The 27,767-nt window shown below is 40.5% G+C and overlaps 1 protein-coding gene across 1 annotated transcript in view; it reads left to right on the plus strand.

The window, feature by feature from the left end:
* LOC139480115 (glutamate receptor ionotropic, NMDA 3A-like) overlaps nucleotides 1–27,690 on the plus strand; it is a 104,784-nt gene extending 77,094 nt beyond the window's left edge. Inside the window, exons 5-9 of the mRNA XM_071263142.1 lie at nucleotides 3,014–3,164; nucleotides 6,583–6,870; nucleotides 18,085–18,210; nucleotides 20,002–20,069; nucleotides 23,332–27,690. Coding sequence (XP_071119243.1) covers nucleotides 3,014–3,164; nucleotides 6,583–6,870; nucleotides 18,085–18,210; nucleotides 20,002–20,069; nucleotides 23,332–24,136 — 1,438 coding nt within the window. The 3' untranslated portion in view covers nucleotides 24,137–27,690. The remainder of the gene's footprint in view (nucleotides 1–3,013; nucleotides 3,165–6,582; nucleotides 6,871–18,084; nucleotides 18,211–20,001; nucleotides 20,070–23,331) is intronic.
* The last annotated feature ends 77 nt before the right edge of the window (nucleotides 27,691–27,767 follow it).

Here is a 27,767-nt window from a genome sequence, read left to right on the forward strand (position 1 = left end):
GAAGCCTTTAGTTGCATGGCTGCTGTTGGCTACACATCGAGACACTGTGGGCTTTGTGACGATTTTGACCTAGTTATTTAACATACTCAATCAGAGCCAGTACCAGTACATCACATCGTACATCAAACACTAGTTCAGAGTTTAACATGATTGGGACACCTAGCGTATTCAAGTGTGGATCCTCACAGCCCGAAGTAGCGAGTGGCAAATCCTCACAGTATGGTGCTGGGTGGGTTAGTGGTCGAAACATCGATGCTAAATTGAATTCCAACGAACAAAACGCATCACATTCGTGCCATACATTTACTGTAAAGTATAAACCCTATGGCCTTTCCTCCAAATTTTCATTCGTTAAGGTTGATTGCATTTTTCAAGGTTGACGAGATGGGTGATAAAGCTACAAATTGCAATTTGTCCGGTAAGTAAACGACATTGGGAATCAGCCAAGAAATGTCGTGCCACTATAAACCAGTTCAGTGTAGAGACGTGCTCAGCCATCAATGGCCATAATCAGTACCAGAGGGCAGCATTTAATTGTTTTGACTGACTATTCTCACGCCCTTCAATCCAATTGCATCCTTTGAGTGGTCACTTTCAGCCGGCCGTCGAAGGGTTTCAATAAAGTCTGAACATACAGAGTTGGACATGTCGATGGCTGGGATCAATCAGTTGATGGACCAGTGTCCAGTGTCAACGTCCACATTTGACCAAGGCTGGCCACCTCATTACAGCGTCTTGGGATGATTACCTACTCCTTCAGCCAACTGTACTAATAAAGTTTCTATGAGTTTGTATGGCTGCTTAATCAGGAGCTGCAGCTGTCAGGGTATGTGGGTCATGAGCTGCGTCGGATAATGATGCTCTTGTTTATGACTGCATAACCACACAGATATAGTATACCATTCTCACCGATATAGATAACATCTGATTGAACTGGTATCAATTCACAGAATAGATGCAATATTGTGAACATATCCCTGGTGTTTCTTCGGAGATACCTCTGAATTATTTGGAAAGGAGGCAAAGAAACGTTTTCAAGCCCAACTGATTAATGTAGTAGGATAAAAAAATAAAGTCACTTCTCAATAATCAATGTGCCACAATTTGCATGGGAGATTCCTTGTAACTGCATGCCAGATGTTGCGTTATTGATTTTCCACTGCATTCAAATGATACTGTCATTCCGTATAAGACAGTCTTTAAAATTATTTGGAGGGCATTTGTGTGGCCGTGTGTTGGCATGTGATGCTGAACAGCCGGATTGGATACCCATGGCACGTCACCCATGGTGGTAGCGAGGCGATACTGTTAAAACTGTACTAAAACCTTCACCCCTTTCAATTGACAATCCCAGGAGGTAAACATTTATTTAGCTCGCAGGTATTGAAAACAACTCGGAATTTTAGTATCGCAGCATCCTTTAAAGACATCAGAACGTCAACAGAAGGTGTTCATTGTCTTATGTCTAAACGCTTAAGCCAAGGCAATAACTACGACCACAGACTGACCAACAAGACACAAAAAACACATGGGTAACCTAATTCAATTCTCAACTTTCTCAATCCCATTTTCACGATTACATTGCCGCTGCCTCCGTCCAAACCGAGTGTTGAGCTTCACAACACAGAAGGTTAATCAGAGAAATCACGCCACTGACTTGATTGATCGAAACCCAGCTTGACAATGGAGGAGAGTAGATCATATTGGGCCGCATGCCAGCTACTGTATACCAAAGGGACATTTCACAGTTGTCCCTTCAATCTGACAGGTCATTGACGTGTTTAATTAGCAGGTAATCGCACCTATCATGAGTAATTATCACCCAATGAACTCAAAGAAGTATTCTACACCCAAACGTCTAGCCTGACGTAATACTGGATCTTTGGCATCGATTTAAGCAGCTACAGACTAATGCCTGTGGTATTATTCGAATTATGCGCCGCTTTAGTTGGACATTGGATTGTTTATAATACGATTCGAAGTTACAGAAGAATATTTTATGGAACTATATTTATATGTTGCCTCTTTGTTATTGCACTGCCCTGGTGTGCAGCTTCCGATCTGTTTAATAATTCATATACATGATGTATGCGCTGCACTGTTCAATATTTCTATAACGCTGAACATGTATATAAGCTCTGGTATTCCGCATTTTGCCAGCGTGTAAGGTCACAGTGAGTGAGTATGGCTTTACGCCGCTTTAAGCAATATTCCAGCAATATCACGGCGGGAGGCAGCGGCAGTGAGGTTCACATTGTGCTATAAGGGCAATCGAACCTGGGGCTTAGGCGGGACGAGCGAACGCTTTAACAACGAGGCTACCCAATAGTATCACATTCATGATGCTAACATAGAGTATGTTACTTTCTCTAGTTTGTAAGCGTAATGCATACGTTCTGATACATCACAATATCATTGGTCCTGATATATCGCACGATCACGAGATCCGATATATTGCAGAATCCCGAGTTCCGATATATTGCACGATGCCGAGTTCCGATATACTGCACGACCCCGAGATCCAATATATTGCACGACCCCGAGATCCAATATATTGCACGACCCCGAGATCCAATATATTGCACGATGCCGAGTTCCGATATATTGCGCGATCCCGAGTTCCGATATCCGCACGATCCCAAGTTCCGATAAAGTGTACGATCCCGAGTTCCGATATTCGCACGATCGCGAGTTCCAATACATTGCACGATCCTGAGTTTCGATATAGTTACGATCCCAAGTTCAGACGTATTGCACGATCCCGAGGTTCGATATATTACAAGATCCTGGCATCTGGATTCCGAGACCTTAGTTCCAAAGGGACATCTTGGCCGGTTACATCTGGGTGAAACAGTCCCAGATGGAAGTATCTCAAAACACAAACAGGGCGTTGAAAACATGCGTGATCCTTCATTTATTAATGCGTCTTTAACATCAATGGCTGCTGTGTTGTATGTAGTAATGTTTCCTGTATAATGTGGTAAGTGAAACGTGTGTTTCTATGTTTCTGCAGGAAGAAGGAAATCGACGTCTACCTTGACGACAGCCCGATACTGGAATACGCCGTTACACGTCTTGACCAACACTGTTCTGTCCGCTTTGCAGGGAAAGGATTCGGCGCTGACGGATATGCCTTTGGTCTTCCTCGATTCTCGTGGATGCAGGTGAGACGACATAGATTGTGACTGTTTTGTTGTTGTCGTTATTGTTGTTGATGATGATGATGTTCTATAACGCTGCTAACAAAATCACCGATCGTGAGCAGGTGATCCAGTTGGTCGCCTCTTATGACCAGGGCCGGTACATTGCGTAGAAGTCGAAGTCAGTAATAACATACATATAGAGAATCTCACCCGAGTGTCTTTTGATATCAAATACTAGTATATCAACACGAATTGATAAAAGTGGAAAAATTCCGAGGCTTGCCGAGGATTTTTGCCATTTTTATCAACGAGTGTTGATATATTTGATATCAAAAGACACGAGGGTGATATTTTATTTATCATCCAACATCATTCTTTCAACTTTTTCAATTTGTAGACAGTAATTAGCAGTGTCTTCAGTGTAAAAAGTACTGAAAACAGCTTCACTAGCAGAGCCATTAGTGATGTCATTTGATTGTGACGTCATTGTAACCAGTGACGTCACAATGGTCTGCAAAGCATTGTGATGTAATTTCATTGCAGCGATATCTACAGTGTAGATATCGCTTGATCTCATCCAAGCGATATCTCCAGTGGGAGCCAGTTTTGGATGATAAACAGTGTTAGTCCGCACCCGAAAGTCTACAACCCAACCCACCCTCATGAACCCTCATCAACATACTGCAGGAGACATTACATCAGGTGTTGTTTCAGGTAAACAATTGACTTGCCTCTGCATGTGTTTATGATGGGTGCTACCGGTGGAAAAGGACACGGTCATCTTTTCACGAACACATGGGATCCCCAGTTTGATAGTGATTCAGCGTCATATCAGTTTGATAGTGATTCAGCGTCATATGATATAGTCGGAATCGTACACTAGACTTTGTTATGATTCTTGAAAGGGGTTTGTTGCTGACATTTTTACTCAGATAATTATTTAGGATTTCGCTAATCTAAACGCTTTCAGTAATCACAGACTCATTACCCAGAAAAGAAGATTACTGAACGTCCCACGAGCACATACACTGTATGTGACACTTACGTGGACTAATTGGAGATGAGTTTCACTGATAATTTAAATGTAAACTATGCATGTACGAACGTGACTCACTTTAAATGATTACTACCATTGCACAGGGCCAATCGTGCAAAATATCACCAGTTGTTCTTAAATAACAACATTTTACTCCCTAAAAACGTATCTAAAGTATTTCAACAGCCAATGCAATATAGTGTCATCTGGTTGTATATTACAATGTAATGTAATGTTTTTATTTATACATATGTACCAGCAGTGGTTTATTTTAAGTGAAACCCCAGCAGTGCATAAATCACCGGTAGCCGATACCACTTAAACAGTAAGGTCACTTTCGACGGTTGAAGTTCCGAGGTCATGGTTTAGCTCCTATGCCCATGCACCCCCCCCCCCCCCCCAGCCCCCACCCCAACCCCTCCTCTCCCCCTTTCGATCATTTCTCTCCACAAGCGTTTGAGACATTTGGATCCCCATAAGGGAACGTTTTCGTGGATATATCTTATTTAGTTAATGTACAGAACAGGATAAAGCCAAGAAATCAAATTAGATCAGCGTTGATCAACGATTACGAGGTTTGACTAGACGACCTGCGTATGGACGCACCATAGCATGACCATACATTGGATTGATAGATTATACCACATTGGTTCGAGACGGTAAAAATCGATTTTAATTTAGTTTTGATTCACTGCTTGTAATTGGTTACTTGTTATTAGGTTGAACCTTGACCTAATTTAAGGGCGATTACACGTCCAAGTGCATATGCAAAAACGCCATCCAATCACGGTTTAGAAGTGTATGTTTTTTGTAATATTATTAAAGAAAATATAATGCCAAGTTCGACATGGATTGATTGGAAACACATTATTTCTAATGTTTGGTTTTCTCATCTTTGTCGATGTATAGTCTTGTGCACAACAGAAAACAAACATTATGAGGAAGTGAGGCAAGAATGGCTACAAAGCGCAATAAGGTGATAGCACACAAAGGAATGAGCTCCGTGACGATCCGGGATGGAATCGGACATCAGCAACCCATCCTTGACGTAAGAGGCCACTGACGGGATCGGATGGTCAGGATCGCTCACTTGGTTGATACATGTCATCGTATCCCAATTGCGTTGGTCGATGCTCATGAGTCACTGAGTTGTCTGATCCAGACTCGATTATTTACAGACCGTCGTTATATGGCTGGAATATTGCTGATTGCGGCTTCAAACAACGCACACATAGAGTAATGAGTGAGTGAGTCAATGGTATTACGTCAAAACTTCAACTGTCAGCCATTCGATATTAAAGTAAGCCTGGCGTCATGCAACATAAGACCGCGGATTTGTGGTAGAGCGTCCGTCCGGAGAGCGGAAGGTCCCGGGTTCGATCCCCGACCGCGTCATACCAAAAGACGTTAAAAGATGGTACTTGTTGTTACCCTGTCTGGCGGTCGGCATTAAGGAGCTAAAACAAGGACTGGTCGGCTCGGAGTCAGTATACTGTGTCTGAGTGGGGTATTCATGTTAAACTGCGGCATGGTATCTCAGTGAGTTAGCACTATAAATCGGCATCAGTCCGGACTAGTACAAGCAGCCACACAAACACACACACGTACATGCCCGTAGCTATATAAGTGTAATAATCTTGGAGGCGACGTTAAACCCCATTTCACCTCACCTACAACATAACTGCTGTGTCATGGTCTCCAATCCACCCTCCCACAAGGGACATATTAACACGCTTCAAAACCAAGGAAACCTTCCTTAAAACGAAATAGGCGTTACATCTGCCTGTTATTATGAAAGATATATAATTATAATAATGAATAAAAGCAACAACATTAATTCCATAATTATAAGAAATATCTTCGAAGTCGATTGTACGATTACGACTGTATCATGAGCATGTGTTTATGAAATTCACTGTCAAAAAGTGATGATACCATCGCGAAAAGGCTGGCGTATCCTGCCCCACCGGTGGTACCCGTCACAAACACATGCAAATGCCAGACAATTCACTTGAAAAAACACGGGAATGTATTGCACAGGTCAAAATAACGAACTGCATCTGACATCATTTTGGTCACTGATGCGTCAAATTTGGAAATTTGCTCCACATGTCTACCACAACACTTTTTGAAAGTTTTATTAAGGCTGTAAATGTTTTTTTAACTACAAATGATCAAGAGCGGCGCTCTTTTAAATCTTCACAGAATGAGAGAAAGGACAACCATTGTAGCCACCTGATGCTCAATGTAGTTGTACTTGGAATCCACGAGCACTGAGCCCCCAATACAATGTCACAGCTCTGCAGAAGGTGCTGAATTACTCCTAGACACATATAATATGTTAAGAATCTTATTCTTTGATGTCCACGACTGGTCAGCCTGACATTACATCCATCTCCACAGGTCCCGCTCACCAATCGGATCTTGTCTTACTCGGAATCGGGCTATATCCAAGACTTGTCCCGGAAGTACCTGAGCCGTCCGAACTGTGAGGGTCTGCTTGCTAACAGCGCTGTCAAGTATGGGCTGGAACACACCGGGGGGTTGTTCATCATCCTGTCGTCCACCCTGGTGTTGTCGGTGCTGCTGGTGTGTCTGGAACACTGCGCCTACCGCTACATCGTCCCCTGGATCCGACGTCAGCCCGCCACCAGCTGGTGGAAGACAGAAGGTCTGGCCTTTATCAGTCAGGTGAGCAGCATCAAAGAGGACCTGATGGTTTAACTGGCTTGCATGAAACGAATCAAAAACACTATGGCAAGCGAGAGATCGGTTTAAATCTAACTGTAAAAGGTAAATGTTAAAGTGACGATGAAATAGTGTTTGGCGTAAAATAAGAATTTTACTTCTTATTGATGAAATCGAAAAACGACAAGCGACCCAATATAAACTGGTTCTTTGACCACTAGGGTTTTGTTATGCGCTGTTATTACTCATTTTGAAAATCTCTTTCTGAAAAAGATCCGAAAGCGAATGAAGATAACGTTTCTGTTTCCACCACTTCACCTGAGTAAGATAAAAAAAACAAACATTTTAAACGATTTTAGCAAAGTCCCTAATGACTGCCTATGGTCAGCCTAGACAGTACCATCGGGGCACCGGTTCACAAAGCGATGTTAGCATTACCACTGCAGTTAGTCTGTGATCGGGTGTAGCGCTACTATCGCGTTCTAGGGGTCTTGTTGTAAAATGTAGTGTTATATAACTAGTAAGACTCTTCTGTTTCTTCAGTTTCGTGTACAGTTGTTATCACCTTTGTGAAGAGAGTTTGTTAGGGTCTGTAGTTCACCTTCAGAAAACTGTGAATCAAAATTAACCACGTCGTTTCAACCTCTCTTTACTAGAGGGCAGTGTTGTATACTTATCTAGGCTCGTCAGCCAGTTGAGTGTACTGTAATGATCACCTTTAAAAGCAGAGAGATTGTTAGGGTCGGAGGTTCACCTTCAGCAACAAGGTATGTTTTATAATTCAATATAGACCACGCCGCTTCAGTATCTCTGTAATCAAGTCTGAGGTAGTTACACTGGTGATGCTTTGATGTACTAATTATAGATCCTCAATACCTCGTGACTGTGGGTTTGGTTGCGTGCCAACTGATCATAAATTAACAAACCAGTTTCCACCACAGTCGAAGAGTGTCTATATAGGTATCAAGGTAATATACTCCTTTTGAACTGGTTAGGTAACAAAGCGGGTAATATGATGGGGCTAGCACAATGCCAGTCAATCTCAATGTCAAAGGAAGAATATAGATATCAAACATCCGTTGACCCAGCCTCATGACCTAGGCCCATCTTCAACCTGGCTTGATCTCAGAATGTCAGGAATACAATTATCATTCTTTTCATGTAGCTATAAATACCACAGGGAATATAAGTACATTCATAGTATTCTTCTCAACTTGTGTGATGCTTCTGAACAATTAACACATTAATCAAACAAGTTTTTAATTGACAACCTTCCTTTACAGCTATAGATGTGACGCCTTTTTTTAGACCTACAGACTACCGCATTTGACGTATTAACCGTCCGGTGCAATGGGAACACCCTGTTTTGAAAAAGAAAAGAAATTTCAAGAATCTTTGTGGTGATGGGGAAACCTAGTGGTTATAGGGATAGTTAATCACACCAAAGGTCTCGGTTCGATTCCCGACATGGTTACAATGCGCGAAGCCTATTTCTGGTGTCAGGTATTGTAATGTTGCTGAAACATTGCTAGCAGTGGTTAAAACCCAGCCCACTCATTCACAAAAGTATCTTACTGAAATAACACGGACAAATGTCCTTCCCACCTTTTTTATTAAATCAATATCATTGCTTAATCTTGCTAAGCCGTATTGGATTTGGAATAAGTGATAATTAAACAGCGGTCACACTTGAGAATGTTCATACACCCAGGGCGCTTAATACGTCAAATACGGTAATGACCGACTTCCTTGTTCTCATGCATATACACTTTACCACGTTATTGTGTGTACGGAGAAAGTGGCTTCAGGTACTAACCTACTTGACACAGTTAGACAGTCTCCTGAAGTCGATTAGCTTTCTATGAACTGCCTCAACCCGTCGTGTCCATCTCAGACGGAGGAGATAGGGGCGGGGTGAAAGCCGCAGTTGACGGTGACATCACTGTTCCATTAGCAATGTCTGGACGTCAGCCTGTATTGTGCTGGCAGCCAAGCCAATAGCAGTTGCGTCACAGAAGTATCTGCCTGAACTCAAGCGTAGCTTTAAGTGGCGCGAGGAGTGGGTGACACTATCATTCACAGTGGTCATGCCTGCTTGCTGCGAGCTTCGGGCGGTAAATCACTTCAACACTGTTTAGTGACAATGGCGTTGTAGAAGCAGAAAACCTAGAGTACATCCCACTAAAAGGACTCATTTGAGTGCCAGGGCTGCTCTAACACCATTTTTAGAGGATTGAACCCAGTCGGGAATCCCACATTCAAGACCAAGTGGTTGGAATTGCTGCAAGATCATTCGCCGTCTGACTTCTAAGGGACGTACATGCTAGCTTGAATACTACTTTGTCTACAGTTATCGGTATTGTATCGATAGAGGCCAGACCATCATCACTGAAGTTGAGATTAGCATCTGAAGGCTGTCCAGACAATACACCACCATGACCTGGAACAGCCAGAAATTGTATAACTCTCTTACGTCCGTAAACTGAAAAGGTATTTCTTCATATTACTTCTAGTCTGGTGGCCACAGTCAGACGATCCTCCCTCTACAGTGCCGACAATTGTTTCAGACAGCGTCCAATGTCTAGGGATCATCTGCACGTATCAGGGGATCTTTATTGGGTCTTACGTATATTTGACGAAAGGAATTGATCTGATTACTGGTATCTAAAGTGCTGTTTTATGTCAGAGTGAATTGTGAGCCTGATTAGTGGCTGTGTTTTAGCCGGTTATCTATTACTCCCGTAAAGCACACATACTCACGGTGAATAAATAGACTGAAAAAGGAAAGCCTATTGAGAACTTGTTTAAGACGCGATCGATGTTATGGTAAAATTATACTGTAACATATTTTACTCATTCTCCCTTTACCACAATTCAGGACACGGAATAATGAAAAGACATATAAACACAAAGATAAATCTTAAGAACACCAAAATGTGTGAATTGGGGAATTAGGTACATGTTTATTGTGACAAACTGAACACAGTAATGAGTATGCGTACCTTCTGGTCCTCATTGTTATATAATTATCGTGACTCATGTTTCTATGCGAGTGCTTCACACGGCAGAACTCGGCGTCTTAAGACAATGAACTCAGTCAGCGCCCGGAGGTGGCACAAGGAAGGTCAAACCCTCCACTACAATCAAGATTGATTCGACGGATATCCAGTCCAATTCTGGAGCCACTTTACAAGCAATAGCACCGGTCTTTGGCGAATCTCTTTTGCTGCTAACGCGACTTGTATTCGTTCATTTACCGCCGAGTGTCTTTCTTGATTAAAGCGCTGACGACTGTCACACTGATTTTGTTGGCACGTGCAAGATTCCCACAACGAGGTGGAATCAGCGCCCCCTACCGACAGATTTACTGCCTTGTTGGATCTTCCCATACATCAATGTTATTTGCCATCAGATTGGGGTTGTAATGAAGATACATATTGCTGTCAGTTTGGTCGTATATAACATTATGTCAAACTCTAGTTAACATGGGCATGTTATGCTTAATTTACCAACAGGTTTACTATTCCTAGAGATGCGATCATAATAAGATTATCTTTCTGAATGCGACCCGAGAGAGTTACATGGCGCCGTACTGATTAGATTTCCTTCAGTCTTTTTGTTGAGGACAATTGAGTCTATTAGTGAGACTAAATCCCCCGTTACTTACATTACTCGTCTCGAGAGACAGTTTTGTCTGTCAAAGGTTCTGGGAACAAATGTTACATGATGGCCAGTCCATAAACCTAAGTACTGGCTTCAATGTTGAGTACAAGCTTATCTGACCTATGTCCTCAGTGAGCATCTGAGGTTGAGGATAGCTTTGAGAGATGAAAGACTCTTCCTTTGAAACACTGTTCTTCAGATCAGCCATTGATTCCGTCTGAGACAGACAACTGAGGTAATGTATGGTGTCCGGTCAGACACAAGCTCTGCACAGCGCTGTGTGAACAAGCAATACTGTCAAGGTGATAAACGCGACAAGACAACGTGATGTCAGAGGTTGTTATTTATTCTGAATGATGGCAGTGGCCATCGTACGTTGAAAAGGTTTCGGAGGGTTTGGGGCGAATATTGTGTCAGAGTTACAGTTACATTTGTTAACTGTCAAACAAATTGTTACAGTAAATGTGGTTCAGACAAAATATTTCAGTAAACATGGTACCAGGCAAAATGATACAGCCAGCATGGTTTCAGACAATATGCCACAGTAAACATGATGTCAGACTATATGCCACAGTAAACATGGTGTCAGACTATATGCCACAGTAAACATGGTGTCAGACAATATGCCACAGTAAACATGGTGTCAGACAATATGATACAGTAAACATGGTGTCAGACAATATGCCACAGTAAACATGGTGTCAGACAATATGCCACAGTAAACATGGTGTCAGACAATATGATACAGTAAACATGGCGCCAGGCAATATGCCACAGTAAACATGGTATCAGACAATATGATACAGTAAACATGGTGTCAGACAATATGCCACAGTAAACATGGTGTCAGACAATATGATACAGTAAACATGGTGTCAGACAATATGATACAGTTAACATGGTGTCAGGCAATATGCCACAGTAAACATGGTGTCAGACAATATGATACAGTACACTTGGTTTCAGACTATATGCCACAGTAAACATGGTGTCAGGCAATATGCCACAGTAAACATGGTGTCAGACAATGTGCCACAGTAAACATGGTGTCAGACAATATGATACAGTAAACATGGTTTCAGACTTTATGCCACAGTAAACATGGTGTCAGACAATATGATACAGTAAACATGGTTTCAGACAATATGCCACAGTAAACATGGTGTCAGGCAATATGCCACAATAAACAAGGTGTCAGACAATATGATACAGTAAACATGGTGTCAGACAATATGATACAGTAAACATGGTGTCAGACAATATGCCACAGTAAACATGGTGTCAGGCAATATGCCACAATAAACATGGTGTCAGATAATATGATACAGTTAACATTGTGCCAGGCAATATGCCACAGTAAACATGGTGTCAGACAATATGATACAGTAAACATGATGTCAGACTATATGCCACAGTAAACATGGTGTCAGACAATATGCCACAGTAAACATTGTGCCAGGCAATATGCCACAGTAAACATGGTGTTAGACAATATGATACAGTAAACATGGTGTCAGACAATATGCCACAGTAAACATGGTGTCAGACAATATGCCACAGTAAACATGGTGTCAGACAATATGCCACAGTAAACATGGTGTCAGACAATATGCCACAGTAAAGATGGTGTCAGACAAAAATGCTACAGTAAACATCACGTGACACTTAATGCTACAGTAAACATGGCATCGGACAATATGATTCAGCAAACATGATGTCAGACAATAAGCTAAAGTAAACATGGTGTCAGACCAAAAGCTACAGTAGACATGGTGTCACACAATATGTTTCAGTAAACATGGTGTCAAACAAAATGCTACAGTAAACATGGTGCCGGATGTTCTGATATCTAGAATAATAGACATATTCAAAATTTACAAAGAGCTCTCAATAGAGATGTATCTTGTAATATACTTAAATATTTTCTGGTTGTAACAATGATTTGATTCTAGCATAATGCTTGAGAAAGTGTGAAGGGGGAACTTGTTGGTGCCAGTTTTGCTGAAATATATCTGATAATTTTTGTTTAAATGTATTTAAAATAGTTTTCATTACCGGTATCTTGTGAGATCCATACAAAGGAAAATCTAATATGAAATAAATGCCTCTTACACCAGACACCCAATTCATTTTCCCTTCATCATCTAATTGCTTTAGCATTTTGTAACCTTGAAATGGGTAGCTTCCATTTTTAATGATTTTATCCAATATTTAACGACACGCAGCTGGCTATGTACGTTTATACTACAGCGGCCAGTTTCACCAAGTACTGCCTTATTTGAAGCATATTTACCAACGCAAAAAATTGCTTAAAATGCAAAGTGTGAACTTTTTCAATGGATTCAATTTAGTCTTGAGGACATAAATGGTCCCAAATACTTATAATAACTATCAATTTTTAAAGGTTTATCACCATATATCCAATTTACATGCTTCGATGCAATGCCACCATTTCTGTAAACAATAACATTGGTTTTCTCAAGGTTTACTTTTAAACCACATTTAATACAAAAGGACTTCTATGCATTAAGTTGATTCTGCAAGCCTACCACACAGTAGGACACCAGAGCAACATCTTCCGCGAACAGCAATAGAAAAATATCTATGATTATGTATTGTGTCACAAATACACCATGATGAATTTCAGAAACACGTTCGTTTATAAGAAAGAATAAGAATAAGACTGGGCCTAAGATGCAACCTTGACGAACACCACTTGAAGTAGTAAAACCCGAGTCATACCCGAGTCAGTTTTAATACATGCTTTGACTGAGGAAGACATATTCTAAAGAACTATTGACAGTTTTCCACGACATCCTTTAGAGATCAATAGGTACAGTAGTCTTTTCTATCAACGTAATCACAAGCTTTGCGGAAATCAACAAAGGCGCAATAAAAACGACTTCTAGGTTGACATAAATATTTGGAGCAATATAAGTCAGTCGTTTTTCAAAAAGACGACTCGTAAATGCAAATAGTTTTCCCATGACATTCCAAGCCGATATACTTATGTAATTGTTTTGTTGACTGACATTTCCTGATTTAAAGACATTATCATTCTAATAATCCATGCGTCTGGAAGAGTATCTGTATCAAAAATGTTATTGAATAATAGCAACAAATATGGTATTAGTAAAAATCCTGATATCTTGTAAAATTCTGGTAGGACTCAATCAACGTCTGACGCTTAACCATTTTAAGACTTTTCAATGCTTCTCTCACTTCTTGTTTTCTGATCTCCGTGAGTGGAAGTTCAGTACATTCATCACACTTACAAATCAGATATTGATATATCAAATTCTGTTTTTGGCATCATGCACATCGGATTCAGTAAATTCTGAAAATAGGAAAGCCATGCATTAGGAGTTATAGAACTGTCTGGTGATTTTTACGTAACGACTCCTTAAGTATTTTCCAAAACGTTTCACAATCTCCATAATGTGCTGCTAACTTGATTTCTTAAACTTTTATGTCATACCGTTTTTTCTTACGTTCTCAAATCTTTTTACATTCTCAATTTGCACATATATATTTGTGCAAGTTGAAATCACAAGTATGATTTCTGACGTTGATGAGACATAAATACAATTCTGACACCAGCTGTCAAACGAGGCTGGCTGAGACACACGACATATACTGAACCAAGAACAGATAGCGCTAGCACTTGTAGCACAACATATCACAATGTCATTGAGCTTAGTAACTGCTGCGTTAAGGTTAATGAGGCAGATGCAGTGTTGACATTATTATTTTGTTGAAAAGAACAAGGAGTAAGGCCTTTGAAGTGACAGACAATAGGCAAGTGATCTGAGTCGGTTCGTTCAACCACTATCATGTATGTAATAGTTTCAAAATAAAATCGATGAAACAATATAATTAATAATAGTTCTCTAATATGGTCATCCCTATCCATACAGAATATGTCGTGAGCAAAGCCATGTAGCCATGAGCATGAGAGACTGTCTGCCTGTAGCTTTGAATAATCATTTAAAGTCTTCTATTTCAAGAGGCCATATCATGCTAGTCATTGCGTTGTATCTTTAGACAAGCTTATTGACTCCACAGGTCCCGCTGTGATATCACTGAAATAGACGATGACTGTGATGTGAAATGCCCATTAAGTATCTATATTGCAATGACCTAAATTGACGAGCAAAAGAAAACGTTACCGACCAACATTGTTAGTTCCTGAAAACAGAACAGAACCAATGTTCAACATCATTTCAAGTTATGCTTTGAATGAGGACAAAGATCGAGGTATTAAGTCCACAGTTTGGAGGATGAGGTCAGAAAATTGAGCAACATGAAATCAGCACATGAAACTCCATTTAATCCATCAGAATGTCACACTTGTCAGCAAGCATCATGTATGCCCCATCACGGGCGTCAATGCACACCCCAACTCGACCACGGACAGAAGATGTGAGACCCTTGATCACAAGAAATGGTATTCGACGTCATTCGTCATGGCGGGCCTCTGCTAACTGAAACGTGCAAGATCATCGTGCTCTAATTTGACGGTCAAGGTGATCCCACAGGCGTTCTTCAGATGAAAAGTCTGGTGATTGTGCTGGCCAAAGCAAGACGTTGTTTGGAGCCTTGTGTTATCGTGATGAAACGAGGTCCGGATTCTTTTACAAGAACGGCAGAACAACAGGGTAGATAGATTGGATGTAACGCTGTCCAGTGACGATTCCTTTCAAAATCAGCCGATCTGTCTTGACTTGGCTTCAGATGTCTACATGACTGGGCTACAGATGCATCCCAAACCATAATGACGCCACTTCCTAACAGTTCGAAATTTTGAACGCAACAACGTTACATTCGTTCACCTCGTCGGCGGTTGACACAAACTCTTCCTCTCCTATGAAAAACTGGAATCTGCTCTCTTTCGTGAACATGATTCTTTGCCAGTTCCTGTTCTCCCAGGGTCGCAGTGTTCCAGCCCGTCGATGTTGGTGTTCCGGTGTCAGCGTTACGTCTCGTAGTGGTCCGTAAGCTCTGATGTTGTCTTCTGGACACTGTCCAGCGACTGACAGGATGACCCGCAGCCGATGACGTCACCGTGATTACATGATTCCTCAGATGGAGGATACGCACTCAGCGTTTGCCTGGGTGGTGGTGACAGAAGGTCTACCACTCCTAGGCCTGTCTTTTTTTCCGCCTAGTCTACCTGAATCAGACCATGCGTCTGGTAACCATGCGTCTGTCATTCGGGAACAGGCAAAACTCCTTACTTCACACTGGGTTTTGCTTCAAATGGTGTTTTGAAAAAACTTTATATTATATTATATTATATTATAATTATAAAAATGCGACATCTGTACAGTTTTTATGTTTTAGTAAACACTGAGAAAATTTGAACAGTCTTTCCAAAGGTTGAATTTAAAACTTGACATAAGAAAACCTCAGCTCTATTTCATGAATGAAAATGTCCCAGCCACTAAAAATGAAGAAAAAAGACTCTCCCCACCCCCACATCCATTAATGTCAAATTGTCTGCCCCTTGGAGAAATAACCAATCAGGAATTACAGCTTTCAGTCACAAGAGACAGATACTCCGTAATCCCTAGTTTCCAGTAGCTTATTCTACGTATTACTCGTTGACATTTTAAAAGAGAAACTGCAGAAAAAAACCGTGTTAAATGTCAACCCTACAGAGAAACTTCACTTAAGGCAGCTCGAAGCACTGTGACGTCATGTGGCTTCACTGACCAATCAGCATTGAGAATCGCCAAAATACCAATGTGCATATATGGGATAGTTATTACACAAGATTAATCTTCCCTTATGGGTAATATTGAACAGTCCGCATGATGCCAGAGGGCTTAAACATTAACACTGTATCAGAGGACAGTTGTCAAATGTTGTCAATGAACATGGTTTTAGAGAACAATAAACATAATATCAGAGGACGTTAAACTTTAAAAAATTGAGCCAAATAGTTTCAGGAGACAGAGGTCAGAACATGCTGAACACGATATCATACACTAACTTAGACTTAGTCTCTGAAAATATATTATTTTGATGGAAACAAACAACTCCATTTAAAATGAAAAGGAGACCCAGTGAGATGGACAACCTGAGGAAAATCTAGCCTTTCTTCATTTCTATCTTTTACATACAGTAAGGACTGGTCGGAAGCGGGAAATACTATGGTTCAGGGACATGTGAGACAGACTAACGATATCACGATGACACTTCTTATCAGAAAACACTGGACATGGTATTAGTAAACCATGTACATTAAAAGTTGCTTTAGAGAATATTTATGTTCGTTGCAGATAGCACTGCACATTGAACATATGGATTATATATTACCCTTGCTCGCACTGTATCAGGGGACATCGTGAAACGTTATTGTATATGAAGCTAAAGTTGTTGATGTGATGAAACTTGCGGTTAATTTCCAGCTCATTGATGTTCAATCCGCTGATGTCTCAATTCCAAAATGCCAAAGTGAGAAGCATCAACCATTAGGCCCTGTTTTACATCCAGATTATCTCCAGTGAGAGAGGAGGGTAGATGCACAATCTCGTAATGTATTTCACCAAGTAGATAGGGAGATCCCAACACCGTAGTGAAATACACAGAGGAGTAATGCTTAGTGACTCTTGGCATGAAATGGCCATTACAATGCTGGAACATGTTTTAAAAAGGGCATCACGCTCATTTAATGGACTTAAGAAACGATAGTCGTGTCCCGTTTCGTTATATTCATGTCTGGTTCTTAAGAATAAAAGAGTAATATTGTTGGCGCTATGATGCGTTTCCTACACGCCACCAACGTGATGAATAGCAGCTCCTCTCCTTCATCATTGCGTGATTTAAGATAAACGAATATTATTTCCATCATCGGTTGCTGATTTGGTCCATGGTTCGAAATTGTTCGAAGTTTCACTTGTAATAACGCCAATAGATCTGTGTATCGACAGATGTGTTTCTATGGGTTTTCACATGTTGTATTATGTGAGGTGGTGGTGGGAGGATTATATAGGTATAGGAATATACAAGTGCATGTGTTGCCTAAGGTAGGTAAGAAGGATAAGATGAAATATGATGGAAATTGAGCGAGTTTGTTAAGACTTAATACCAATGTGGTCCAAATCATTTTAGTTGTCGAGTTAGTTGTGTGTGTTTTGTTTATTGTTTAACACCGCACTCAGCAATAGTTCAGTTTTTTTACGGCGGTCTGTAAAGAATCGAGTTTGGACCATACAGACCAGTGGTTGACATCATGAGCATCGATTCACGGAATTAGGATTCAATGACATGCACAAACCGAGTCGGCAAGCCTCTTACGAGTGGCATGGGTTGCTGACGACCAATTCTACCCCAGATCGTCATGGAGTTGGTCCCATATTGGTTTTAAACAGGCAGGTTTCCCCTTATGCAAATGGGCACACGGTTCCAAGTGTGTATGATAGGCAAATATGATTCTATGTGCAGCTGGGTTTGGGCCCATATGATGTAAGATGGGTAGATATGCTATACATTGTAGAGAATCACATGTAGATAATTTGTATGATCTATAATGATGTACTGACATTGCAGAGACTTCATCGCGTCGTGCGGAGCGAGGTGCTGTACTCACAGAAACAAGCAGCCCAGGAGATGATGAAGATAGTCAGGGATAGAGATTTTACCAGACTCATTCAGAAGCAGGAACTACAGAAACGGGTGGGTTGTGAATTTCGCTATATTGGCATCATTGTATTATATTTTAAATAACGTGTAGGTAAGGTTATGTATAATGCGTTACGAATTTAAAATGTGATAACATACAATTTCGAATATACTTACCTCCATAACAAATACTAAGTATTTGTAGATCGTTACATGATCAGTTTTTTCTCGGTTATTGGCTTCATCAGGGCATCTTTTGCAGTTCATCATTGACGTTCAGGGAAAGTTACTTGCAGAGGCATTAAAAGAACTACACGTGTTTGACATTAAAACACCACGAATATGAATATTCATAAGGGTGTGGCTAAATCTTGAGATTCAATTTTGCTATGGGTTATATCTCTCTCGCAACGTGGGAGTACTTGATAAGTGATGGATATTTCATCTCACCATCTTTAGATTGACATCACATCAGTATTATCACTACATGGTTAATCCGAGTTGCCATGGTAATGGTAAATTCTCCTCCTAACAGCCTTCACGTTTTTTTTATTACTTGGTTTACGGTTCTGCCGGTTCAAAATTTCACCAGGAAAATGAAATTAAAATTTTTAGAAGAAATCGTATTTCTCCCATCGAGTCTGTTAACGAATTTTAGTACTATAAAAACCCTTCAAAGTAGATCGATATTGGAAGGGAAATAACACTTTGACTTGTCGTTCAAAGAAACACTCCGAAAAGCACGTTTCGTTCATTTCATTTTTTATCTCACCCGACCTGTTTTTGCAATTTTATTTTCAATTTCATTTCGACCATCAACCCCACTTTTTTTTATAAGAAAACACGTAGGCCAAGTAATTGAAAAAGGACCTTAATATCCCAGTAGAACACATAAAACATGTGTGCGCTAAATTATGGCTCAGACGTCGCGTCCCATTTAGTCTCAAAGATGTCGCGTTTCCTACAGCGTCCCATATAGCCTCAATTAGGTCCCTCTAACACAACGTCCCATATAGCCTCAATGCAGTCGCATCCCACCCAACATCCCATACAGCCTCACGTAAGTCCCGTCTCACCCAACGTCACCGACGTCGCGTCTCATCTAGCGTTCCAGACGTCGCGTATCACCATCTGTCACCGACGTAACCGATTCATGAAGCAACACTGAAGTCTCGTCTCCTCCAACGTCACCGACAGCTCGCCTGGGCCAGACGCTAAGGGAATATTGATTAAATATCAACAGGGCCTCATTCCTCAAAGCGATCTTAGCGCTACGATGATCGTAACCCTATGTTAAAGTATGGGTCTTACGATCACCTTAGCGCTAAGATCGCTTTGAGGAACGGGGCCCCGGACGTCCACTATATCCGGAATTGGGGTGCTGTACCTGATCATATTTTCGCCATGTAATATAACACATTCCAAATTGTGTAGCACCCAGAACAATCCTCACAGTCGTATGTATTGTGAACAAGTTCCTAGCACTAAACAACATTCGCTGACTTCGATACTGGACTCGTTCAAGGAAAGATTGTCCAGTTAATGTCTTGGGCGATCGTCAGGTGCAGTGAGACACAGGAAAACTATAGAAGAATATGGCTGTTTCTTGTATAACAAGATAAGCTGTGATGATCCGCCACTGAGACTTGTATGAGTAAAGAGAAGATTTGCGATGTCTCACAAAATACACGCAGTTACATTTGTTGGTATTTGTATCATTATCTTTGAATCGTGAAATTTTATGTCTCTTCTGTTTTTCGTTTCGTTTGGAGCTTGGTATTTTTCATTGGTGCCCATCACATAGATACGTTATTACAATATGTGTCGAAATCCTTCTTTTTTTAGCGGATGCCACGTAAAAAGGAAAAGACGCGGGCAGAAGTGTTCCAGGAGATAACTGCAAATATTGTCAGGTTGGTTTAAATTACTTTTAAATACATTTTCGGTGGCTTGCTAGGCATTATAACAAATGTCAGTTATCTTAATGCGCCCTCTATACCAAGTTAGCTGTCCTTTTCAATTTAGATGAACAATAATCTCGCATAACAATAAAAACCCTGATATGAATGAATGAATGAATGAATGAATGAATGAATGAATGAATGAATGAATGGTAACATCAGAGAACTGGTGTCTATATAAAAGAAAGAAAATCCTGTTACAAATAAACAAATGAATGAATAAAAAAATTGTAACATATATGAATGAATGAATAGAAACCTCAGAGAACTGGTGTCTATTGGGGAGAAAGAAAATCCTGTTATAGATAAACAAATCAATGAATAAATAAATAAATATATGAATGAATGAACAAATTAATGAATGAATGAATGAACAAATAAATAATAAATTAAAAAAATAATAGTAACATCAGAGAACTAATGTCTCTAAGCGACAGCGGTAACCTTATGGGGAATCAATGTAACTCAGTGAATCTGTATGAGTAAAAAGCTTGCTCAAGTAGTCAGTGGATGGCATGCATTTGCCCGGGGAACCTAATACACCTCAGATCAATGCTCAAATATTTCAAAGATTGCAACAAAAACGTAAACACAGGTGGCCTTAACGGACCGTTCGGGAAGACTCCCGACAATTTCCGTCCTTCTGCGTCTAGCTTCGTTCGAGATTCCCGCCACTTTGGCTGATGGGGGTGCAGCGAGCTGTTATCACGATACACTCTGGAGACAGTCTTTTAAATACGGCACTTTCTCTTCCTCCCCTTTCCATTAGCCACGGGATACAGTTTCAGAAATAACTCCCTCTGATTGAAATTTGTCGCCTATTCCGAGGACTGATGATTTACGTAGGACATGTCCTGCCCGTGCAAGCCCTGTGCTATTCTTCCCGCCGACTGTCATTACGTATACAAGTTCACCGAGGTTGGTCGTCATCGTCCACCCAATTTCGTAAAACCCGATCCGCAGATTGTAGATTCCGTGGCAACTAGGTGTAATAAGCCCCTTTCACAATCACCAACATCGTAGACCGGCATTCCTCATCTTCTACCGTCGCCGACGTAGCGCGACTTGTGACGCTGACGTGCCAGAGTTGGCAGCCGAACACCAAGGTTCAAAGGTCAGATGACAAATTGCCATCTTGACAGGCGCTCTGTGAAGTATTGATATCTTGTTCTGTGCGACCAGAGAGGCAAGTTTCAATCCAACTATGATATCTCCCGATCAGGAGGTTTAGTCCAGTTTGCAATAACGCTGTCATACAGGCGACGCCGGGCTCAGGGGGGGCGGGGGGAGGTCGTTTGCATTAAATTAATCATGAGCGGACGGTGCCTTCCGGGGCAATGATGGTCAATTCAGGGATGGTGGGATCTGGCCTGTCGTCTGTACAAGGCAATGTGATGGGATCTAATATACCATCATATAAAATTGTGTATTGCTTCCTCGTCTAATCCGCATTGACCATATCTTAATGAAATAAACTCGAGTCTACTCAATAAAACTCGCATTTCTGTGAGACGAATACTGGAGTTCATCTGCAGGGTAAACTTATTGTGCAGAAACTACCGTGTATATAAGAAGAAGCATATTTACCACTCGATGGTAAAAGAAGATGAGATTCGGTCTCTTATTTTATTCTTCTAATCCGCAGAGGTCTTTGGGTGTCATCTTACCAAAGAGTTATATGGTGCTGTCTTCCTTAAATGCATAGAACACTGCGTTTCACGATTAATCAATATCCTTTCATCTTGTGAAGTCGCCTTATATTAAGATTCCATTCCAAATCGCTATTTCAATTCACAAATAAAAGATTATTATGATCGATTGAAAACCATATCGCTCTTTCTGCCTCCATTTAGACACTTGTTCTATACTATTCACATTCCTCTATCAACGTGAAATTACCTGACACGATTAAAGGCCCTTGGAGACTTTGACTTATGGCCAGTTATGTAGACCTGCTACGTAATATTGGCGAATTATTACATCATAGACGTCAATGTGTATCGTTGTCACAATGGGATAAGATGAAATCGCTTTCCTAATGGCTCAACATGACAATGCGTTTGCCGACCGATGTATTTCACTGCATGTGTCGATGCAAGTCTCTCCAAAGACCATGACACGAACAACCTATATGTGAATTGATATCTCAAATTCCAAAGGCGTGTCTCAGTAATAGGCATCTTCCCGAGGCAAGGGCAGTTACTGACTATAAAAGTCCAGTTTCCACCCTTGCCGAACTGGACTGGATTTTCCAGGCTCGATCGTTGCGCCACCAGTGGATATTACGAGTTATGTCCCTTCTATGTCCCTCCAACTGACCAATCAGATTCCACCTCTTGTACCACTTGCATTTGCTTCAAACAATAATGGCGGCACCCCTTCAAGACGATCTGATCGATAATCAAGATCTATATTGTAATAAAACGGGTCTTATCTCGATAAGTGCATGAAATCACTTAAGCACCATGAACATGAATAGATTTGGAATATATATGTTGACGCTAAATTGATGGTACACATGCTTTGCAAATCCTGCAGTCGACCGAAATATGCACGTTGAAATGCATGTTGTTTGCGAACCGGATGTCCAGTTCGTCACGCGATTTTGATTGGACTATGCATAGACTCGTTTGTCCAGCCAAAATGTAACTCCGGAATTCCAGATTTATTCGGTAAGGGTGGAAACTAGGCTTTAATAGTCAGTTAACGCCCTTGTCTCGGAAAGATAAGTAATACGAAATAATTTTGTTCTATTTTTTAAATATATTTAACCTGTATAAGGTTGTAAGAACATTTTGATATGAATAAGAAATAACAAGGTATTTTATGGAACAATATCCCGAATGGCTTAGCTTTTCAAAGACATTCTATATGTCGTTATCCTAATCGCCCCATAATTGAACAAATCTATCTACAGTAAAATACGTTTATAACGAACACGCTAATAACCAACTGACGGTTATAACGAACTGTTTTTGGTCCAGGCCATTTGCTGTATATTTGCTGCATACATGCTTATAAGGAAATATGGTTGTAACGAACTAAAAAAATAACCTTTATAACCGTAGGATCGATAATTGGGAGAAAAATGGTACAGACAAGTACCTAAAGTGCTGAAGAAAAACCGTAAAACAGAGAAAAGGGTATAGATAGGCAACGTTATCAAAGGTCAATTTCTGTCAGTGTGTAATATCATTGCAATGATGTTTTTCAGTTACCACCGAGAAATGAAAAACGTCTCTGATGCCATCGAGGACATTGGGGGACAGGAACCTGACATCACTGCAGACGCCACCGTAGACGTCATCAGAAAGGGCTCATCCCCCGATGACACCACCAACAATAACGCCATGGTGAATCAATCGTACGACCACGACCGACGAGGTAGCGCGGCGACGTTGCAGGTTGACGTCGAGGTAGAGGGGGATAGGGATGGAGATGCTGAGAGGTTGGAGGACGATGGGGGAGACCGTTACCCCACCCTTGTCCCTGTTTATCCCAGCTTACCAGAAGATTTGTCTGAGGCCACGCTGTCCCAGGATTCCGCCGTCAACTCCGGGAGCGAGAGTTCCCCCGAGAACAGGAAGGGCGAAATCTGGGTGATATCAGATGGGTGTATCAATGACCCAGATTTGGTTGCACCCACTAGGAAATTTTCCGACATTGGTCCACTGAGACCCGATAACAGCGAACTCCATCGCGGTATACGGAGAAGCATTAGCCACGAGTACCAAACAGGGGACTACTTTCAACGCAATCTGAAACTTAAGGACAACAGAGTCAAGTCAACGTTGCGACGTCATGCTATGTCAGGATACCAGGCGCATGTTCCCGTTGATTATCTTGATGAATGTACGATCGAGTCGCTGTCAAAGGAGGATCTTTTATTATTGTGGAAGAAGTCGGAGCTGGAGTTGCAGCGCCGATTGCGTGAGATTCAGACGAGGAATAAAACCATGTCCTTGGCTATTGACTATCTGATGAAGAGCCAGCAGGAAGAATTGGGAGAAGAAGTTTGAACATTTGTGATACACGTCTGGTCTTTTCTTACAGTACCGTTGCGTCTGCCTGAACGACGCTGTCAGGGTTGTCCCTATACCTGATTGGTCACTGATTGGTCACTCCAGGTCCTTACAAACACAGATCAGTCAAATCAACATCGACGCACAACACGCCCTCATTACACGTCCAGATCTTGTTCCTGCGTGAATATCATGTGCTTGTCTGTGTGTCTGTCCGTCCCCACATAGGGACACTGTAATGTGACACAGTTCACAAGTGTCTGTTGGACAAACTATGGCGTGTGTCTGAAGAGGCATCACAGTAAGTATGGCACCTGCACTCCTTCAATCATAAAAGATTGGGTCATGAAATAATATTTGAGAGCGAAGTTTCCTCGCATAAGGAAGTAATGCGTGCTGGTTTGAAGCTGTTCTCGACCTGCGTCTTACAAGCATCACTCAACACAAGATCAACAGTAAACAGACATCAACCGATCAATTATTAGTCAGTTAGACTTTGTGGTCATTGTTCTGTGTACTATTTCTTTACTGTAGCATTCAAAATTAATAAATGGCAGATTTACAACAAATGAGTATTACTAATTACATAAGAATGAAATAAACAACTTCATTTGTCTTTTATTGAGACTTTGCAAACACAGAAATTGTTCCTGATGACCACAACTTGCGTTTCAGAAGTATTGATTTATTGTACTTTGACCTACAAATGTAACTGTAATTGAAGCCGTAACATCAACTGTCGGACAAAAGAAAGTATATTCACTTGAAATCTAGATTTGACAAAAATAATGACAACTGTTATCAAACTGTTACTGGGCTAAAAACAGTCGCCGAAACTGCTAATTTAAGGTCCAAAATGAACTGTTATACCCGTATCAAATACATCACCATCGAAAACCATTTATTATTTGTTTCATTTCTAGCTACTATCAAACATGGGTTTATATTTTTTCTTTTGCCTGGCAGTTCAGTATTGAACACGTAGATAATTAACATACTGATACAACACTACCTGAGCATGGATGTACATGGTAGATAATTAGGACTCCACAGAGTATGCAGTCGGAATGTTTACTGCCAGTATGTTTGTTCTATCTCTGAAGGGAATTTGGGAATTGCAGCGGAGAGCAAATTGTCTTTGATGTACATATTAGAAGGCATAGAAACGGGCATGCAATAAATGTTTCAATCCGTCAATAATTGGAATACTGGTGTAACCGAGATACTGTGTGATGTCTCGAATAATTTATGCATATACAACGAAGGTGATCACGATTTATGAGTAGTATATGCCCCCGTACCATAACATCCCTCCATGACCCTTGGTTGATAGCAATATGCAGTCAGTCATCGTTAGTCGGCCAGGAACAACAATATGTTTAAGTAGTTTTACGTCGTGTTGTGTCTTGGGTAACTTTGCTTTCTAAATGTACTCATTGATTTAATTTCCATTTCTGAAATTGTTGTTTAATATATTATGTAGCCAAGTTTCTCCGGTTTGAAGGGAATACACTTGCACTTTTGTGTATCTCAATGTCATATCTACTTAAACAACTTTCGGAGTGTTTACAAATTCTGTTGGAAGTGTATCTGACATTTTTCTGTATAGTGGCGTATTTGATTAAAGGAATTCTAACGACAAGAAAAAGGGGAGATATTCATCTCTCAATACGAAACGTTAGAGGTGGTCTTAAACATTAATAATAAACCGCTGTGCTCACTTGAGTAAACGAACATCAACATGTCATTTCTAAACAGACTAATACAAAAGCTCGAGCAATAAAGATGAATCTTTCAGTTCTATGCCCTTTCACAAGATGAAAGACGCAGGCTTCTTTGGGTATCGTATTTGCGTGTGCGTTCAATCTTATAAGTTTTCATATGTAATAAAAAACACTGTTCCATTATGATTCCATTTGAAATATTAAGTAAAAGAATGTGATCTCCACCACTGTGAGAAAAATAATTCGTGTCGAAAAATCTTTGGCTTTTTGCCTATATTTAGATTGACGGTTTACTCATACTGGAATAGATAACCGGAATATGGTGTATCTGACTGTCACTATGAGTTCATTGGAGGTTAAACACTTACAGTATGACGGTCACACGTTATGGATATTGGAGCTTTCGACATAAAAACTTAGTTCTTATAATGTTAATATTACCTTTGATGCCCTTTCGCTTTATCTGATTCAGCATAAATCTTCTCTTTGTACACCGACAGCCTTACAAGCATTATCAATATCACTTAGAAAGGTATTATGTATATCCTTTTAAAAAAATAAATAAGCCGTTATGCATACGAAATTAACCCATGTTTCATAATTTTGCATAACGAAAAGGTTTGAGCAATAACTTATTCCATGGCTATTTCATTTCACATTACAAGAGTACGCTCCGACGCGTTGTAATACATTGACTACATTATTCTCCTTCAAAATGGCCGACGGAATCAGCGGGACTAGAGAGGTTTCCAAAATGTGGTCAGAGAACCTGGGGCGATTCGTCGTTGGCCATCTTTTCTGAATAGAGTAATGATTTTAAGGTCTACTAAATGCTGAAATGATTTCATAGATCACTGCTGAATGCTGTAGTGTGTCTAAGTATTGAATCAACAGTTTGTGGGGAGCATTCATTCGTCTTCTCCTGTGGCATGTATAGCCCAAAGTGTTCTCACTGTATGTAAATACGCTTATTTTATTATTAAAGTGTTCCTGTTACTGAGCATAAACAATGATTCTGTGCCCTTGAAAAAAACCGGATAATTCTGAAATAACCCGGTAGTGTTACGTCACTTCTTGAATGAGACAAATTACGAACGCCAGTGTCCTGGCCCCCGTTCTACACGTGATCGTAGCGCGAGGACTGATGTAAATCTATGTAAAAATAGGGGGCCTTGTTCATTACCAAGGTAACAGAATAAATATTGCTGCAAGATAATGCTACATTATCAGATTAATACCATGTTGACATAGACATATTTTTCACACGCTTTTATGTCATACGAATGTAAACGAAGACACCTTTGCCGCCTGTAAAATAGTCCCTGTGCGTCTTGTGTAAAGGGGCGTGTCTGCTGTGTCATATCCGTAGAAATATTTACTGACGTTGCTGTTCACCCTGATTGGTCGTGACGTCATGAATATGATAATATTCAACAGAACAATCTTCTCTCCATGTATGCTTATATTTACAAATCGTTTAAAGATTTTGCACTATTTCAAAGTTCATATTAAACAAATCATTTCGTGTATATGTTTGAATGTATGTGCAATCCAAAGAGTTAGGGTAAGTTAAGATATGCACATCTTGGAATATCATCAGGAGTGTTCACACCTCGTGTATTCAGAGAGATCTACAGATAGTAGAGGGATTGGTTTCTAAGGCAGCTTGATATGACGTATAGGAACAGTGTTACGTATAACTATCATTCATTATCAAGATATTTGTATGAGCATACTGTTATATTTTCAAGGATATGTAATCGTGTAATATTAGTCTATTACAATTTGAACAGAGCGCCGCTATGTACAGAGCATCGTAGCACATTATAAAATATGACGAACTTCACCCTTTGAAATACGATGAATCGTCTTCAATTTGTTACATCATTTTTTGATGATTTTAT

Source organism: Haliotis cracherodii, unplaced genomic scaffold (genome assembly GCF_022045235.1).
Source record: "Haliotis cracherodii isolate W230 unplaced genomic scaffold, xgHalCrac1.p SCAF_4, whole genome shotgun sequence".
Taxonomy (NCBI): Eukaryota; Metazoa; Mollusca; class Gastropoda; order Lepetellida; family Haliotidae; genus Haliotis; species Haliotis cracherodii.